This window comes from Lacerta agilis, chromosome 14 (assembly GCF_009819535.1).
Source record: "Lacerta agilis isolate rLacAgi1 chromosome 14, rLacAgi1.pri, whole genome shotgun sequence".
Classification (NCBI taxonomy): Eukaryota; Metazoa; Chordata; class Lepidosauria; order Squamata; family Lacertidae; genus Lacerta; species Lacerta agilis.
The window spans coordinates 7,741,521-7,760,792 of NC_046325.1; the positions used below are offsets into that span (position 1 = coordinate 7,741,521).

The 19,272-nt window shown below is 42.4% G+C and overlaps 1 protein-coding gene across 1 annotated transcript; it reads right to left on the reverse strand.

Moving 5' to 3' along the window:
* Positions 1–3,606: 3,606 nt before the first annotated feature.
* Positions 3,607–18,060, reverse strand: LOC117058966 (vomeronasal type-2 receptor 26-like). The gene is made up of 8 exons (XM_033170394.1): positions 17,770–18,060; positions 13,464–13,691; positions 13,045–13,171; positions 10,899–11,797; positions 6,755–6,851; positions 6,317–6,646; positions 4,819–4,899; positions 3,607–3,932 (listed from the first exon to the last, which is right to left on the reverse strand). Exons 1-8 carry the CDS (start codon positions 18,058–18,060, stop codon positions 3,607–3,609), a joined length of 2,379 nt encoding a protein of 792 aa, XP_033026285.1.
* Between the last annotated feature and the right edge of the window lie 1,212 nt (positions 18,061–19,272).

Sequence of the window (19,272 nt, forward strand, 5' to 3'; positions counted from 1 at the left end):
ATTCCGGGATCCTGTGGGATGAGGAACGGGAAGCCCCATGTTTGGAATACGAGGTTTTTATATTTGACATTGAGGGGCAGGCCTGGATAGTTTATGACTGGTCACATATCACCACAGTGGCGATTTTTGGAAAATATGACCCAGAGCTTATGGGTTACGCCCATTCAAAAGGAGTCAGAGTTGTTTTAGAAAGTGAACTATCTGTGAGATCAGTTAGAACAACAATTCAAAGTTATGATAAACCATTTATCAGTTGGAAATATAGAAAGAAAAACATACTGATAGTTGTAGTTGCCCTGGTGTCCCATCAACTTTCTATGAAAGTGAGAGACTTTCCTACACTGGAGGTTGTGTGGTGGGAAGATGGGTACCATGCAACACAAATAAATGCCCAAGATGAACGTGGTTACACAGCATTAACGTGGCCACCACAACAAAGACATAAAAGAGTCGTCTTCAAATTGTTTGAAGTGGGAACTGATAATTCAATACAGACCAAATATGGACTGACAGCAAGGGAGATTGCTAACAGCAATAGGCAATCAAAACTTTTTAGTCTACTTTCATTAAGTAAACCCGGTTGTCCAAAAAGCTTCAGCAAGCTGACTAAAAAAGCAGCTATCCACAGACTTCTGAAAGCAGTTCCCAATGAATTCAAAAGCCAGACAACCAGTTCTTATGCAGCTTTTGATGACATGGAGATGTTTGTGCAAGGCATCGAGCTTGAGCACGTAACAGAGATCCTGAAAGAGGGAGAGGTGGATCCAAGAGAACTTTCGACCCAGAGAAACAAAGACTCTACACAGCTTGGAATCCACAATCGTTACAGACGTGTCGACTGCAGGGACAGGATTTGGACTGTGTCATCCGGCAGTGGAAGACAACCTACATCCCATCACGTGTGGCAGAGAAAAGACTGGTGCCCAGAGAAAGACACTTCTTGTGGCGGTTAAAGATAGTAAAAGGGACCTTGAACATCGTGGCTGTTACTTTGTCCAGGAGACCAGAGGAAGAAGACTGTTGGTGCATTAATAAATTGTTTATTAATAGTATGCTTATTTAATGCATTTAACAGAGGTATTTAAATAATCAATGTTATTGCTGATGCATTATCTCGTTTCTTTTAAAGAAGAAAGTTATTTGTTTGTGTATATTTCAGTTATAAAACAAGTATTTTGATCCTTTGCTGGTATAAAGAGGGCAAAGCCTAAGGGGGAACGTTTGTTTCTATTGTGTTATTAAAGTAACCTTGTTATTGAGACTCTTTGCACCGGCATTACTATCCTTCAGGTAGTGAATGCCTATGCAAATTCTCAGAGGTGGGGAGAAATGTAACGGACCAACCCTGTGCCTGGGTGTGAGCAGGTGCCCAGCACTCGAAGAGTTAACACCCACTCTAGATGACTGGCAGCACAATCGCAGAGGCGGGTCTTTTCCACCTTTTAAAAGGGGAGAATGGCAGTTGGGGCGGTTGTTTGTGGGTTGTGGGTCAGGGAGTGAGGGTGAGAGGGAGAGCGGGGCTGGAGGTTAGGCTTAGGTTAGGAAAGGAAAACGTTTATCTGATTTCAAGTTGTATCCAAGCTTATGTACCTAAATGAAGAACATTGTAACCGCATTCTACCTTAACATCCTTGATTTAAATGTTACCTCAATAAACATATTTTGTTTTGTTTAACGTTCGTGGACTCTGGCAGTGTGTCAGTACCTCTAGAGGTGTGGTTGAGGGGATAAGCACTAGAGGTTTCCTTGAGGAAAAGGGGACGGGTGGCTTATTTACCTAACACACAGAGGACTGGGCAGGGAAGCCAAAGGTGCCACGCAGTTGCCAGAAAGGAAAGGGCAAGCTGCAGCAGTTTGGGAACCCAGGGTGGGAGGAGGAGTTTCACCTTAAGAACGTGGAGAACTGAGGTACCCCGAGGACTTCTCTCATAACATCATTGTGGGGATTCATTTTAGTCGTCGGTGAACCCTAGGGAGAGACACAGTCAGGGGAAACGTTTTACAGTTGTGAGGGCTCTTGGTGGGACACTGAAAGGGCTCGTCACAACTACCCAAAAGAGTCTCAAAGCGGCTAACATTCTCCTTTCCCTTCCTCCCCCACAACAAACACTGTGAGGTGAGTGGGGCTGAGAGACTTCAAAGAAGTGTGACTAGACCAAGGTCACCCAGCAGCTGCATGTGGAGGAGCAGAGAAGTGAACCCGATTCCCCAGATTACGAGTCTACCGCTCTTAACCACTACACCACACTGGCTCTCCAGAGAGGGCCGGGGCCACCCAGTCTAAGCACGCCATTCACCCATGATGTGGGGCATGCTGACATCACTTACTGCCCCAGGGGCAAAGACGCGGAGAGCAGGCAGCAGCTTCCCCAACACTCTTTGGCTGTGCTGCATGTTCTATAATTATTTGCTTATATTAGCAGCAGCGGGCTGACCTTCTTTCGGTCACTCACGATTTGGGTCCACGCGCTTCCTCCTGTGCATTCGTCTCACAGAGCAGAGCAGCGCAGCCTAGTCCCTGATAATAAGGCTTCTGGAGTCTGGAGTCTTTCATCTACAAACTACTTTATTAATTACAAGCTATGTACAGATAAGCCTGGAGCACACTCCTCTTGCATGGTGCTCACAGAAACGAAACCGAAAGAAGAATGGTACAGACAATAGCTTCAATACATCATAAGTACATATCCAGTTGTGGGACATCACATCCTTTCCAGGCTTAACCCTGTGTTAACCTGATAGTACAACACTGCAGGGCATGATGGAGCTGCCAAGGCAGTTTCCTCACACCTGGCCGCAGCCTCCAAACCTAGGTCAGTCCTGGCCTGGCAGCAGAGACGAGGAGTGTTGGCTGCAGGGATAGGCAATTGTTACTGTGTCGTCTGCTGTGTCCACCCACAACTTAACAGTTTCCCCTTACATAAAGATATAAGTATGCAATAAACTTATGGAATTGCATATAATGCTAGAAATACTCAAAGTAGACAGGGCTGTGACAAACAATGTTTCCCCTGAGTCTCAGCAGGAGCTTTCTTTACAACTCTTCTTAAATGAACCTTTCACTGGACATGGAGAATGAGGATGGGAAGCTCCGCTGGATCAGTTGTGAGGCATCTCCTTGGTACCATATATCAAATTGAGACAAACTTTAAAATGGGGGCATTCACTAGGTAGAGGGACAAGCAAAAAGAAAGCAGGGAACAAAACTTAATCAGGACAGTAGACTGTCAGGCATGTTCATGGAAAGAAAGCTGCAGTAACAGGAAATTGCTTCCCCCTTTCATTGGAGATCCTGAAGAATGAGGAGGGTACATTCTGCACACAAAACATGTGTTCTATGGTTAATCCTCCTCACCAACATGCCCCAATGAATGTCCAAACATATATAATGTTTGAGAATTCCTGTGATATGTCTGTCTTCATATATATCACCCAGGTTGCCATTAAGACCGATTGATCAGGAGGTTAGGCTGAATGGAACTCAATGTTCAAGAGATCAGCTTCCTCTCTATGCAATTTAACATCTTTCTGCATACAGAGTAGAGTCAGAAATGTGTGTTCTAAATCAGTTTCCTCTTTTTGTACACATCCCCAGTCGGCCTTGTCTCACTGTGTATGTCGGGCACAGAAATACACAGCGGTGTCAGCAGCTGTCATGGAGTTTAGCTGGAGATAGAACTCATTCTTGGAGGCATCTGACGAAATGGTTGTTCGGCTTTTTAGAGAAGGGGCATACCATTTGCCCCCAGAGTTGTGATTTATTGCTGCAATCCATTCTAGACCTTTCCCAGGAGGCTGACGGAACCAGTCCCAAGCATAAGAAGCAGAAGTAGAAATAGAGAAACCTGTCACTTTACAGACAAAGCTCAGATTCTCTCCAGGTCTCACTGTTCCTGGTCCAGAAGATGCAAGCTGAATGTCCGAGAAGGCCCCTTGGGAAAGAGAGAAGATTGCAATGAGCATCGGAAACCATCTAATTCATACATTAAGTAAACAGAGATGTCTTAATCTTCCCCAGAAGGCATGCTTACATCTTTGAACAGCCGCAAAAGAAAACAAGAAGAGAATGAACTTCATAATTTGTATGGGTGGCCTATTGAGGAAAGATGATCTTTTGAACGGGAGAAAAGATCACAATCTTTATTGTGTTGAGTTTCCTTTTGAAGAGGAATTCTGTCTGCCCCCATATTTGCATGAGCCTCTCCTCCAATGACAGATGGAATATAAATTGGCTCTTATAAGCAATATCGTGCAGGCTTTTCCAGGTCTTCCTTATTTGTCATTGAGAATGCCTGGACAGAGAGATGGTTTCCCTTCCCCAGCACTTGCTCTTTGGTACATCATTGCTGTGGGCATTTCTTCAGGCATGTCTGCAAAGGTTCTGTCCCACAAACTTGATTCAGCAGAAAGAGGGGTGGCTCCAAATCCCTTTATCCTGCCTGCTGGGACTGCATAAATTGAGGGGGAGGGTGAAGCTCCTGAAAGCACAGAGTATATGATTGCATACCCTCCAAAATTCCTCAGATGAAAATAAGGACATCCATCACTCCCCAACCCCACAATTGACCCTCCTTGATCTCCTTTTTATTCTCCCCTATGCAGTGCATTTCCTAATCAAGAACAGTGAGGGCCACCACACAGCACACCCACCCTCCACTGTCATGAGAATGCCCCTTAATCCCATTTTTTATTTTATTCTTTGACATATTTACAAAAAGAAAAACACAACCAATGAATAATTTTTTAGAAAGTGGCAAGATTAGAAGCGGACACACATTACCATTTTGGTCACCTTCCCGTGCACACATTCTATCTTACCAACATCCCTCTTAAACTGTTTTGCCCAGAACTGGCAGGGGAGATAAAGACCTGCACTGGGAACAAGTGAGGAATAAAGATCTGCATCAGGAATAAGCGGGGAGGGAGTCTAGTTAACCTTATCCAATGGTTGACACGTATACTGTGTGTGTGTGTGTGTGTGTGTGTGTGTGTGTGTGTGTGTGTGTGCTGAGTTTCTTCTTTCTGTTCACAGTCCCAATTACCGTGTCTCACTGTTAAATCTCGAGCACCGAAATACACAACTGAGTCTGCAGCTGTCAGGGAGTTCAGTTGGAGGGAGAACTCATTCTTGGAGATGTTTTAAGAAATGGTTACACGTCTCTGAAGAGAAGCAGCAAAACATTTTCTCCCATCGTGGGGGTATATTCATTTCCTAATTTCTTAGTTCTTTCTGCTGACCTGCAGGCTCTCTCAGTGCACATTCCTTCCACAATGGTAACTTGACCATATAGAATGACAAGACTTTTACTCAGGTTCCATGTGCAGGTTCTGTTTGGTTGCCAAAAGGGTTTCTCCATTGAACACAGGCTGGCTGTGTAATTAATAAAGCAGCATTTACACCCAAGCCAAGGCAACCTGAGCGTTTTTTGTTCACTCCTCAGGCTGGAAAGTGAGGAGTCCAGCTGCGTCAGGTTTCAAGAATAAATCGTAGGGAAATCTCTTGGGGAGTCAAGCTCCTGAGAGATTACACAACACTGGTTCTGGGGTAAACGGTTGCAGAATTAGTCAGCTTTACATTTGAAACCACAAACTAATACTGTCAGGTGTCAGTTTCATTTCCCTCCTGGCCAATGGTCAAAGGTATTCTCTTTATACTCTGCTGCCCTCCTGTGAGGAGAAGCAGTAACAGCAGGAGTTTCTGAGGCCTGGCTTTACCAAGAGATGCTTGTGTAAGTAACATGGGATGAACTGAGTTCTGGAAAAGAGCTATGAGATTGATATTACATGGAATCCCTAGATATTGCTAAGTGCTTCAAATCTAAGAAGAGGCATGGTATTGAGAATGGTAGTTTTCCCACCAGAACTCCTTGCACACTTAAGAAACTGCAGATACATCTACACAACCGTCACAGCTGGGAGGGGCTGGATACGCATGTCCTGGTCCTTGCCTGGTCTACAAGTGTCACTTTAAAGAATTTTCACAGAAAATATTGGTTCCAGCATGGAAGCTTCTCGTGCATTTTCTTCCTTGCTGAGGAAGCAAAACCAAGATATTTGGTTGGATGCACAGAACCATAGAGCTGGAATAGACAGATTGTCACGGGAATCGAGTGCAACATTGTGGTTGATGATTACCTGCATACATACAGAAAAGAACATGAGAACCTTTACCTAGAAAATGCCTCAGTACCTCTTTATTTTTCTCATTGAATTCTTTTGCAATGTGTTTGCTAAGTAATTTATGCGTTGTGATTGAATACAGCCAACTTTCTGCATTCAGAATCAGTTTCTTCTTTTTGTTCAGAGCCCCAATTACCATGTGTCACTGTGCCATCTCGAGCACAGAAATACACGGCTGAGTCGGCAGCTGTCAGGGAGTTCAGCTGGAGGGAGAATTCGTTCTTGGAGTTGTCTGAAGAAATGGTCACACGGCTCTGAAGAGAAGCAGCAAACCATTTCCCCCCATTATAGGGGTATATTCTTGCAACCCACTCTAGACCTTTGCCAGAAGGCTGTCGGATCCAGTTCCAAGCATAAGTTGAATCAGTGATGGAGACACCAGTAACTTTACAGAGCAGACGGAGGTTCTCTCCAGGTCTCACTGTTCCTGGCCCAGAAGATACAAGCTGAACATTGGAAAGGACCCCTTGAAAAGAGAGAACAATAATGAATTGAGCATCACCTAATGAACATCATCTAATCACTGCATGAAATAAACTTATATTTTTGAACTTCTCATAGAATATACACTTACATTTTTCAAAGGCCACCAAAGGAAACAAGAACAGCAGGAACTTCATGGTTTTAACAAAGAAGTGTCCTACTGAGGCAGAAAAGAGGAGGGCATGGACCTGGAAGAAAGTCAGGAGTTTATATTGAGGGGGCAAGAGGGTTCCTCAAGACCACCTCCAGCCTTCTTGAGTGATTTGCATGTGTCCTTCCAATGGTAAGTTATGTTATATATAAGGAGACTGTGAGAAACTGGGCTGAGATCAGGGTTGGCCTGCTTTGCCTTCAAAGTCTGTTTCCAGTATGTAAACAAGCATGTTAACTGTAAAGTCAGTATTATAGATTATGAGGAACATAAATTTCAAGAAATCATGATTTGGATGTCTGCCTTGCATTCTGAACCATTTTCTAAGCTACATTTTAATGTGAACTGTGTGTTTACCTCAAAAGAAAAGTCCAGTCAATTTCCTTTCACATAAAACAGGCTTTATAATATCACTTTCTAGGTTTCCAGTCCAAATTCTACTCTGAAGGAAATGAAGGACAAGGCTCCTCTATCCAGCCCGTGTTTCAGCCAGTAAAGTTGAACACAGCCAGAAACTTTCACAGGAACATGAAATCCCTTCTGAAATTTCCTGATGCTTTCTTCCAATTCCTTCACCTAAGCCTGCATCTGGGCTTCAGGAATTCTGGATAGACAAATCACAATATTTCCAGTATGTCTCACTGTCAGAAGAACATTCTATTCTCTTTCCTGTGATGATGTTAATAATTATCAACTGCACAAGATTTCACATTTGAACATTTGACATTTCTGTATTCATTAGCCCTAAAATGAGTCTGCCAGAGAATTCATTATGATCAGAATGACCCTGGAGCCACATATCATGTTGGAATGGGCCAAAGAATAGCAGCTGTTCTTAATAGCTCTTGTATAATATCAATCCTTGTTATATCCGCTTGTCTCATTTGTGGTTGTCTTCTGCCCCCTTTGGTAGGTCTCTGCTAAAATTCATTCAGTGTTGAGGTTTTTTCTGAGGTCTAATTAGATCTCTCTCACTGTGTCTCTTGTTACAGATGGGTGTTGGTCTGCCATAGTCGAAACCTAATAGAAAATTCTTTCCAGTAGCACCTTAGAGACCAACTGAGTTTGTTCTTGGTATGAGCTTTCGTCTGCATGAAGTGTGCATGCACATGAAAGCTCATACCAAGAACAAACTTAGTTGGTCTCTCAGGTGCTACTGGAAGGAATTTTTTATTTTGTTTCGACTGTGTCTCTTGCACAGTAATACATGGCTGTATTTCCTTCTTCCAGTATGTTCTTCTGCAGATAGAAGTTGGGGCTGCTTTTTGAGGCCGTGAATCACCCTCAGACTGCAAAGACATAATATTCACTCCCAACATCATTATGCCGAATAATAAATTCCAGACCTTCACTAGATTTCTGTCTGACCCAGCACGTAGCATTGCTGTAAATATCAAACCCGGAAGGTGGTACAGGTTCATTTATCGGATTCTCCATGTTTTTTCAATACTGGTTCCGACGCCTGGGTCGGAACTATCTGGGAAAGTACATCTGGATCTGGAAAGGGGGAAAGAAGAAATAATTGAAATAGAAAGAGAAGCCACTGGTTATCATCTGGGATACAGTTCTAGTGGCACAATAGAATATAAATCCCATATACCAGAGGAGGAAGCAGCCAGTGCAATGAATACTGTCATAGTGGGAAGGCTATGTGAGGCAAAAGGTTTTGAGAGTTTTGAGAGGAAGTGGAAAAAGTATTGGCTTTGCATTAATCTGCTGATGTAGACAGTGGTGAAGCTGCATGCTCCGGCACTGGGGGCAGAAAGCAGGCGTGGGCGTGACTGATCCTGGGGGTGTGGCGCGCCACCGCGGGGGCATGGCGTACGTCCTGGGGGCGTGGCACCCGGCGCAGTGGGGGGGGGTGAGTGGCACGTGTCCGGGGGGGTGACCACAATGGCAAACCCCCTCCCCAGTGGTGCCGGGGGCGCTGAGTTCCCCCTGCCCCCCTTTCCTCCGCCAGTGGATGTAGAGGTGTACAGTATGAAAGTACCAAACTGATTGCAGGCCATATAAGGTTTCATTCATGCATGCTGAATAAGCCTGAATGTTAAAGACATCTGCTTTCTCTCTTTGCAAGATGGGTATAAATTCCGCTGTGTTGGAGGTGGCACTGAACAGAGCCAGAGATTTGAGTTCGGATTCAATTTCCTCTTTTTGTACATATCCCCAATTGTCCTTGTCTCACAGTGTGGTTCTCGGGCACAGATATACACAGCAGTGTCGGCAGCTGTCAAGGAATTCAGCGGGAGGGAGAACTTGTTCTTGGAAGCGTCTGAAGAAATGGTTGCTCGGCTTTTCAGAGAAGGGGACATATACCATTTGTTCCCTGTACAGCACACTTATTAGTGGCACAGAATTGGAAAGGGTAAGAAAATATGTGTATCTCTGATTGGGAACAGCATATCAGAAAAAATAACAGAGAGATTACACACTTTCCGTAATACAAATATTATGGACAATTTTGTTGAAATATGGCATCGATTTATAAAATACTTTACTGATAACCCTAAAAAAAAAAATGTCAACCACTGAAATCACAGAATGGATTTTGGCAAACTCTACTTCTCCTTTACACCTGCAGGTGTAGCAGTGGATGTGCTGGACCCCTGTCTTGCCTCGGTAATGGAATGGATGAGAGCCAACAACCTGAAGCTCAACCCTGATAAGTAGGAGAGACCGCTAGTGGGCACTTCCCGAGACTGGATGGATGGGAGATTGCCTGCTCTTGACAGGGTTACATTCCCTCTGAAGGAGCAGGTACCCAGCTTGAGGGTACTTCTGGATCCTTTGCTGTCGTTTTAGTACCAGGTGGCATGGAGTTCCTTCCATCATCAACTGGTGGCCGAGCTGTGCCCCTATCTGGGCAGGGATAGCCTTACCACTGTTGTCTCTGCTCTGGTATCCACTAGGTTAAATTACAGCAAGATGTAATGTTAAATTGCTGCAAGATATGTAGGGCTGCCGCTGAAGACGGTTTAGAAACTACAGCTGGTGCAGTATTTGGCTCAGGAATGCAATACTTCAAGGATCATCTCTCCACATACGAACCTTCCTAGACCCTGTGTTCATCATCTGAGGCTCTTTTTCATGTGCTTCCTCCATATGAGGTCTGGAGAGTGGCAACACAAGAACGGCGCTTTTCTGCAGTGGCTCTTCATTTGCTGAATGCTCTCCCCAGGAACATTTTGCTGGCACTTTCATTATGCACCTTACGTGCCAACCTTTGGCTGATTAACATCCGATAATGTTTTTAAATGTGTTTTGGGGGCATGGGATGGTGGGTTATTAGTTTGTTATTGTTATTGTTATGTATTTTGTGTGGGGGGTTTTATTATCTTGCATTGTTATGTTGTGAACCACTCTGCGATCTATGGAAGAAGGGCAGTATACAAATTTCACAAATAATAATAATAATTCATGTAGTTTGGAATTTTATTGTACTTTGTGTTCATTTTAATTCTTCTTGGCCAAGCTGAGAGCTTCATAGGCACTGGAAGAACGTGATATAGATAAATATTTAAACTGTGAAACAGATACAATGCTGAAGATCTAATTAACAAGGGGGTATCAACTTGAATAAAATATTCGGGGAGAGATTAGCACTGCCCCACATAATCAATCACCAGAACTGACATGCACAAAACATTAAGAATGGCAATGCCAATTACCTTTTGGGGGGTCCTGCCCCCCTCAAATATTTAATGGGGGGACTGAAGGGACCTCAGCCCCTAGGACTTGTCTCCTATGTAATTTATGCCGCAGTAGCCCATTTGCTGATGAAACCTTTTTACTACAGAGGCAGCAATATATCAACAGAAAAGCCAGACAGATTCTTTACATCAGGGGTCAGCAAACTTTTTCAGCAGGGGGCTGGTCCACTATCCCTCAGACCTTGTGGGGGGCCAGACTATATTTTATGAAAAAATATGAACGGATTCCTATACCCACAAATAACCTAGAGATGCATTTTAAATAAAAGCACACATTCTACTCATGTAAAAACATGCTGATTCCAGGACCATCCACAGGCCAGATTTAGAAGGTGATTGGGCCACATCCAGCCCCCCGGCTTTAGTTTGGGGACCATCTTTCTCCTTACTATTTGCTCCCTGTTGTTCAATTCAGGCTTCAGCAAAATAATGTAACATTTAGGGGAGAAGATGCAACCCAATAACCCAGCGCTGGAGGCCAAGATGGAGAAGATCTCCACTGCCACCATGTTTTTTCCTTTTGTGCTCAGATAAGTTGGAACAAAGGACACCCACACACTGCAAAAGGCCAACATGCTGAATGTAATGAACTTTGCTTCATTAAAACTATCTGGTAACTTGCGTGCTAGGAATGCCACAGTGAAGCTGGCAATGGCCAAGAGGCCCATGTAACCCAAGACACAGTAAAACATGGCGACTGACCCTTCATTACATTGCAGAACGATTTCTTCAGTTGCTGAGTGAAGGTCGAAATCAGGGAATGGGGGAGAGGTTGCTAACCACACAATACAAATACATGCTTGAATAAGAGCAAAACAAAGGACAATAGAATTGGATAGTCCTTTGCCCACCCATTTCCTCATGCTGGACCCGGGTTTGGTGGCCATGAAAGCTACAACTACAGTGATGGTTTTTGCCAGCACACATGAAACAGCCACCGAGAAGATGGTGCCAAAAGTGGGTTGTCGGAGGAGGCAGGAGACCTTCCCTGGTTCTCCAAGGAACAGTAAAGAAGAGTGGAAGCAGAGCAGGAGGGAGACCAAGAGCGCGTAAGTGAGGTCCCTGTTATTGGCCTTGACAATGGGTGTGTCTTTGTGCCTAATAAAAATTCCTAACACTATGGCTGTGATCAGGCAAAAAAAGAGAGCAGCTGAGGCCAAAGTGATCCCTAAAGGTTCATCAAAAGACAGAAAACTTATAACTTTAGTGATGCACTCATTTCTGTCCTTGTTTGGAAATTCATCTTCTGGGCACTGGAAGCAGTCAGCCACATCTGTAGAAAGAAAACACCTTTCAGTGCCAAGTCACATGTTAAACTACACACTGTTCTCTTCTCCATCTCCCATATTGAGATTATATTATTTCATTGGATTACAGAATTGTAGAGTTGGAAGGGACCCTGAGTGAAATCTTGCCCGATGCCCCTGCAATGCAGGAATAGTGTAATATGCATATGTAATATTTCCACTATTCATTTCCCCAGTATGTTATACAGTCTTGACTGGCCTCAACCAGATGTTGGGCATTCAGTGTGACTGGTCCCCTTAAGCAGGACAACTTAGAATACCCTTTATTCCAATGGGCCTATGCAGTTGTTTAGAATGTCCATGAATAGGCAATCACCTTATTAGCTGCTTTGTATTGTTTTTAAATGTTTTTATGCTGCTGTACACCATGCTGCGGGAATGCAAGAGGGTGGTACAGACATATTTTTGCAATTAATTATGAAATAATTATTCTATCTTTAAAAATATTCAGTTAAGATTACTGTCATCATGATCTATATTTTTATGACCCATTTTAGTTCTGCTATATATTTTTCAGTAGATTTCACCTTCTCATGCTCTATAGTCATGAAGGGATATTTTTTATGCCACTGCAAGTAGGGATGCAAGATAGCATGGTTATGTATTAAATGATTTGCTTATAACATTCATGCTTTCACATGGAATGTACAGGTTATCTGTAACCATGGAGGGAATTGACCATCAGAAGTTTATCTCTCATATGGCTAACTTTCCCAATAATTTCAAATGTAGATCCAGCTGCAGATATCTTGTTTTTAACTTTTGTCTTATTAAACTAGCTACTACAGTAACGTTTGAAGTCTTCTTGCAACCCTGACACTGGGCAATGGACTGGACACATATTCGGCATATTGAATGCCTACTTTGGAGGCAATTTTATAAGGTGTGCCTCCTATAAGGGTTTCTATTATTTTAAGTGGGATATTATTTTAAGGGTTTCTATTATTTTAAGTTAATGGTCTGCTTCATGTGTTTGTGTTTATTGGAAGGTAAAAATGAAAGAATGGATTTGCATATAATAATTGTTATCCATTTACTCTCCTATTCATTGATTCCTATAGCAATGCATGACTGAGTCTCATTCATTCATTTTACCTATTGCCTCAAAAGTAATTATTCATGTCTTCCCTTAATAACTTACTACCCAGATGATAATACGCAAATCATAGGAATATATATTTGTGCAGTGGAAAAGAGAGAGAAAGAGTATTACCCTTCTTGTTTGAAATCTTCCCTTCTGCACAAGGAATGCAATCGTAGCAGCAAAATTTTTCTGTTTCCTTCCTTTTCTTCTGACTACCAGGCTGGCAGTGTTCGTTGCACACGGAAAGGGGGAGCGTCTATCCATAGACATGAAAGGAATTACAATTGGAAAAGTACAGTAGATTGATGGATACATGGATAGATTCATTTCAGTTCTCTGCAGAGAAGCGATATGGACTGCCAATGGGTGGCACAAGGGCTAGAGAAATCTTAACATCAGGGGCAGCAATGTTACAGGTGGGCACCAGCTACAATACCTAGAACACACAAAAATCCCAGCTAGACAAGTAATGTGGCAAACCTCACTTAGAATGCTGCTGTGCCCACTGAGATAGTTTGTCCTTACTCTGGCCATAGCAGAATCCATACCTTGTTTAAATCTTCGTACCACACAATTTTATATTCATTAATGATTAATTCTCTTCCTTCAGGTGCATTGGGATCCATCCTACCAACTTTCACTTTCTGGTAGGACTGATTTGGAAATATTATAATATTCATGATGTCAAATCCACCCTCTGTTTCCTGCTTATCATTAAAGGACACAGTTTCTTCGGCTGAATTGTTAAAGGAACTGCCTTGAAGAAAAGGATGGAGCTAATTGAAAGAAAGAAAGAAATGAAGGCAATTGAAAGGAGGGGAACAAATGGGGATTAAAACAAATGAGAGAATTCATATTTACCAACTATTATAAGAAGAGTTTGGATTTGATATCCCGCTTTATCACTACCCAAAGCAGTCTCAAAGTGGCTAACATCCTCCTTTCCCTCCCCCCCCACAACAAACACTCTGTGAGGTGAGTGGGGCTGAGAGACTTCAAAGAAGTGTGACTAGCCCAAGGTCACCCAACAGCTGCATGTGGAGGAGCGGAGACACGAACCCGGTTCCCCAGATTACGAGACTACCTCTCTTAACCACTACACCACACTGGCTCTAGGCAGGCATAGCAAATTTGTTGTCCTCCAGATTGTTGCCTACATTTCTCACGATCCCCACTCTGAATGGCCAAGAGTGAGGTAATAGGGGGATATATTATGCATTGTGTTTTCAGGCTACATAAATCACTTCCCATAAAGCCCATAAATCACTTCCATGCATTATATATATATACAATCCCATCTCATCAATTTTTAATGGAGTAGAAATTGGATGTATCTCAATTCATACTGATCTGCTCACTGATAAAAAGAAATCTAATGTGGAGACATTACCTGCCAAGGCTGCAGATCTTGAAGAACTGGTTGGTTAACCCTTGAAATGCCTCTTTGGCAGGGTTGAGAAGGGACCATTGCATGCAATGCATGAGCCACAGCATAAACCCCATTGTAGATACTATAGCTTTGGCCAGTCATGGGCACTTCAAAATAGGGTGCAGGAAGATTCTCCATCTTTTCCTCCCCAGTACATGCCCCATCAACCTCCATTGCCTCACTGGGATTTTGAAGCTGACAGTTAAATGCTTGCTCCCAAAAGTCATTGAGGAAAGCATCTTTCTGCATCCCATAGGGTCTAACGTGCTGAAGAAATTCCTGGAATCCCAAAAGCCCTTTTGAGTGAATTGCAAAGGAAATGGCACCATGAAACTGCTGAAGCCCCCACCCCCTTTGAAGGCCTGTTAATATGAAATCAATCTGGATTGTCGTAATCCACACCTTGCGAAATGATGCACTTTCTGTTTTTCCATAAACTTGAAAAAGAATAATAGTTTTGAGCCATGAAATCGTTAATGATTCTCCATAAATAAGGAGTGCAGTCACTTTGTTATCTGCGAAACGTAGATGAAGATTTGAGACTATATCAGTAAGCTTATCCAAGTCATCAAAATGAGATATTTGTGGGATTCTTTGTGTGAAGGCTGAACAGATTTCATGCTGGGAAAGCAAGGGCTCCAGGGTCTGTAAGAAAAGTTCACCACTGTTGTTATCCACAGGAAGAAGTCCTACCCATGTCCATCCAAAATACTGAAGTAACTGGATAATCCCCATATATTGAAGTCTTTCATTTGGAACCATGTAATAAAGGGAGGGAAACTGACTGATAAGCATATCCTTGTGGGGAAACGAGCCATACGTAAGCTAAAAGAAAATTATTATCAAATATCACCATCACCATCAATGACATTTATTCACCAGTTTTTACACTGAAGTGTTTCAAAGTGATTTACAGGCTGAAAAAGAGCAACAGCAACAGCAAAAATATATATGTTAAAACCAAATATAAAAAACAACAATAAAACTAGAACTACACACCGGTAGTCGTTTCTGGAGAAAAGTTGGGAGGAATGACTTTTTGTGCATTTTCCTACTCATGCAACAAATATTTATTGAAGCAATTTGTGGTTCTGCTGACAGAACAATGCTTCTGTTGGAATTTTCTTTTCTTGGTTGTCAGGATATGATCCAATTACTGGGATTTATTAATTGTCATTCCTATTATTCCCTTTCTGAACCATGAAATTGCTCACAGCATGACAAAAGAAGAGTGTTAATTTACTATGACTGTGTGTGTTTGTGCTCCAAAATCTCCTAGTATCTGTAACTGTGCTTAAAACAAACAAATAAATATGAACAATGTTTCTGAGTTTTTTCGTTGCTCTCTTCATTTTTATCTGTTCCAAGCCACTGTGTTGGATGTGAAGGTCTGTGTTCCCTTTTCCACTGTAACGTGGAATTGAAAAACGGTTATAGTTCTCTCTCCCTGCTTTTAGCCAAATGGCATGGGACTTCCATGTACAGGAGACCCTGCACATTGGATTAGCATGCCACATTAAACAAAAATAGATCCAGGTGCTATTGGAGGAAATGGGATTCGCTTTATAAACTCTTATGTAGCAGTGGAAGCAGGGGGCTGTCTCCTCCTTACCTCAAAATAAGTTAAGAGGAAAGCTGATTGATATGTTTTCTGGCTTGTATATTTCGTAACACTGGCTGGATATTTGTGGTCTAGCTTTTACAGGCCTGCAGATTTCTGAAGTGTTCTGGATGTTTTTTGTTGAAGCAGAGCAGATATTTTATTTTATTTAAAAACCCACTGCTTCTTGAACTAGTTACAGGTAGGTAGCCGTGTTGGTCTGCCATAGTCAAAACAAAATAAAATAAAAAATTCCTTCCAGTAGCACCTTAGAGACCAACTGAGTTTGTTCTTGGTATGAGCTGAAGTGTGCATGCACACTTCAGCTCATACCAAGAACAAACTTAGTTGGTCTCTAAGGTGCTACTGGAAGGAATTTTTTATTATTTTGTTTTGCTTCTTGAACTGTTACAGATTATTTCCTTTAAGTGGTGGGCAGCATATCGTGGAAGCTTGGGCACGTTCAGAGCCAAAATTCAACTCTGTTTTAGAGAAGATTCCTCACGAGTCCTTCAGAAAGCCCAAGACACTTCTCCTTACTTGCCTCAAATACTGTATATTCTGGCGTATAAGACTACTTTTTAACCCAGGAAAATCTTCTCTAAAGTCGGGGGTCGTCTTATACGCCCAGTCGTCTTATACGCCCGAAAATACGGTAGTATTCTTTTGCTTTCAAGTCTTAATTGCAACTTGGTCATTCTCTGCATTCCCTCTCTCTATTCTTTGAATTGCATCACTTATACTTCTCATATTTCTTCCATCCCACTTTAATGAGTGCATATCTGCTTGTTTGTTTGTTTGTTTTTTGGTTTTTTTTGGTGTGTGTGTGTTCCCATCCTGTGTTGTCATAAAGACTCCCAAATGTGATGCTCAGTATGCTGCAGAGACTCGCAACAAAACTGTTCACTTGGCAGCTTATTTACAGGAAATAATGGGGCCTATGTTCCCAGCTCTTTTTTTGCAACTTAAACATGAAATCTCTGTTATTGGCTATCTTTAGGGTTTAAATCTAGAGAAACCTAGAATTAAATAAGGAACATAGTGCAGAAATATAGAATATAGTTATGCTAGCCCCAGGGGTTTGTCCGTGAAGCGAGGTCCAAGTCCAGTCCTGGGTCTAGGGGTCCAAAGGAGGTCAGTCCAGCGGGGAACGAGGCAAGGAGCAGGTCAAGGTCCAAGGCAGGTGCAGGCACGAGGTTGCAGGTCAAGCATACGTTTGCAACTAAGTTGCTCATGCAACTTGGGCTGGGTCTGGCTGGCTTTTATCTGGCCCTATGCTTAGGGCGGCCCCGATCTTCTGGAGACTCGCCTCTCCTCGGGCCTGGAGGCGAGCACTCCTCCTGTAAGCACTTAGCTCTCTTCGCCTCTCTGTCCTGAGCCTCTGCAGCTCAGGAGAGGCTGGTGGGTTACTGGACCCAGGAGCCGCCTCAGCTTCCTCTGAAGAGGCTGGGAGTGGAGCAACTGCAGGCAATGGGTCCTCCCTCCCATCAGGAGCCAGAGCAGTCTCTGCTGATGCCTGCACCTGGGGATCCAGCACAGGTGGGGATCCTTCAGGCTCAAGCCCTGGCCCCGGCTCAGCTGGTTCTGGAGGCGGGGAATTCTGTGCAGGCTGGGATCCCTCAGGTTCAGATCTGAGTCTGACTCCCAGGCCATCACAACAGTGCAGAGTGACAGCCCTGAAAAAACTTGGTTTGTTGTGCTTTGAGTAAAGGGGTAATGGCCCATAAATCACTTCAATTTATCTTGTTATACAGTGCCCAAACAGAGCTTTAGAACACACATGCATAGACAAAGAGAGAGAGAGAGAGAGAGAGAGAATTCCTACCTGTGGAATCTTATAGAAACCTAAAATGTCTGCCATAAAGGAAGAAATATCAGAGCCAAGACCACCAATGACGGCTATGACATTTTCCCGTGTGTCACATATGTAATTGGGAACAAATTTATGTGACTTGAAGAGGAGATCTAAGGTGGTACGATAAGTTGCCATTGCATCATAGTAGCTGTCATAGATGTGGAAGCCAAGTGTAACATTGGGCAAGAGCATGGGGTTCTTGTTGATCTCATCCACAGCAAATGCCAAGGAAAGGATGTGCTGGTAAAATTTCGTTATCATTCTGCAAAGAGAGGGAGTTTATTACAATGCCTTAAGTTGCTGTATCACCACACCAATAATTTCTGTGTGCTTCTTACTTCAATTACAATAAGCATATCCTTTTATTTCTGCTCTGTATAGTACTTTGTTCTGCCAACTGTCAGAAGAAATAAAGAAAAATGTGGAAATCTAGATGTGGATTTGAGTTTCACAGGAATTACAACCTAAATGCCCAATTTCTTTTGGACATTATAGTGTCAGAACTGCCTAAATTGTATGGGGTTTTATTTATGTAGGCTACTACAGCAGCAAAAATGTTATTTGTCCAAAAGGGGAAAGAAGCAGAAGTCCCAGCAAAGGAAGAATGGGGACAAAAACTTACCAGGAGAATAATAAATCTATCTATCTATCTATCTATCTATCTATCTATCTATCTATCTATCTAAAATGGTATATTAAATATTTACAGATAAATAGTAAACAGATAAAAACATTAGCAGGATTATTGTAATAACATGCAGTTTTATAAAAGTATATATTTACAGTAGATAATTAAATGAGCAAGTTGAATGAACCTGGAGATGCAGAAGATATTAAAAAAAATAATGTAAGGAACCGCAGAAAGAGGGGGAAGGAAGTCAAATTTTGAAATGTTAAATTGATTGTAAAACTAATAACATGTATAAATTAGAAAAGTATAAATAAAAAACTAAAAAAAAGAAAAAAAAGAAAAAAAAAAGGAATTGGAACCTAAATGAATTGTCTTACGAGGAGAGGAATTACCTCCAGCCTCAAGAACATTGTGTGCTGATCGATAAAATGGGACTGGGCTTAATTTTCTTGCTGTTATCAGTTATTTAAAATGAATTTGACACCCTCAAAATATACCTGACCACATTCACCACTGTGTGTGTGTGTGTGTGTGTGTGTGTGTGTGTGTGTGTAGAAGCAAACCAAAACAAAACTATTCAGATATATTTTTGTAGTTGCTTGTGCAGATTCCTAAGTCTTCATTTAAATTATTTTGCTTTCCCCCAAAACTTATCAGCATGAGACATTTTGCTGTAATTGTGGTGTGTGTGTGTCTGTGTGTGTGTGTGTGTGTGGTGTGGTGCGTGTCCCACTTAAACATTTCTTTGTGAACTTTCCAATGACAAAACGTGTAGAGGGGTGGGAGAAAATTGCAATTCCCTACTCTGGATCTCGAAACAGTGTCTGAGAAGGTGGTTCTTT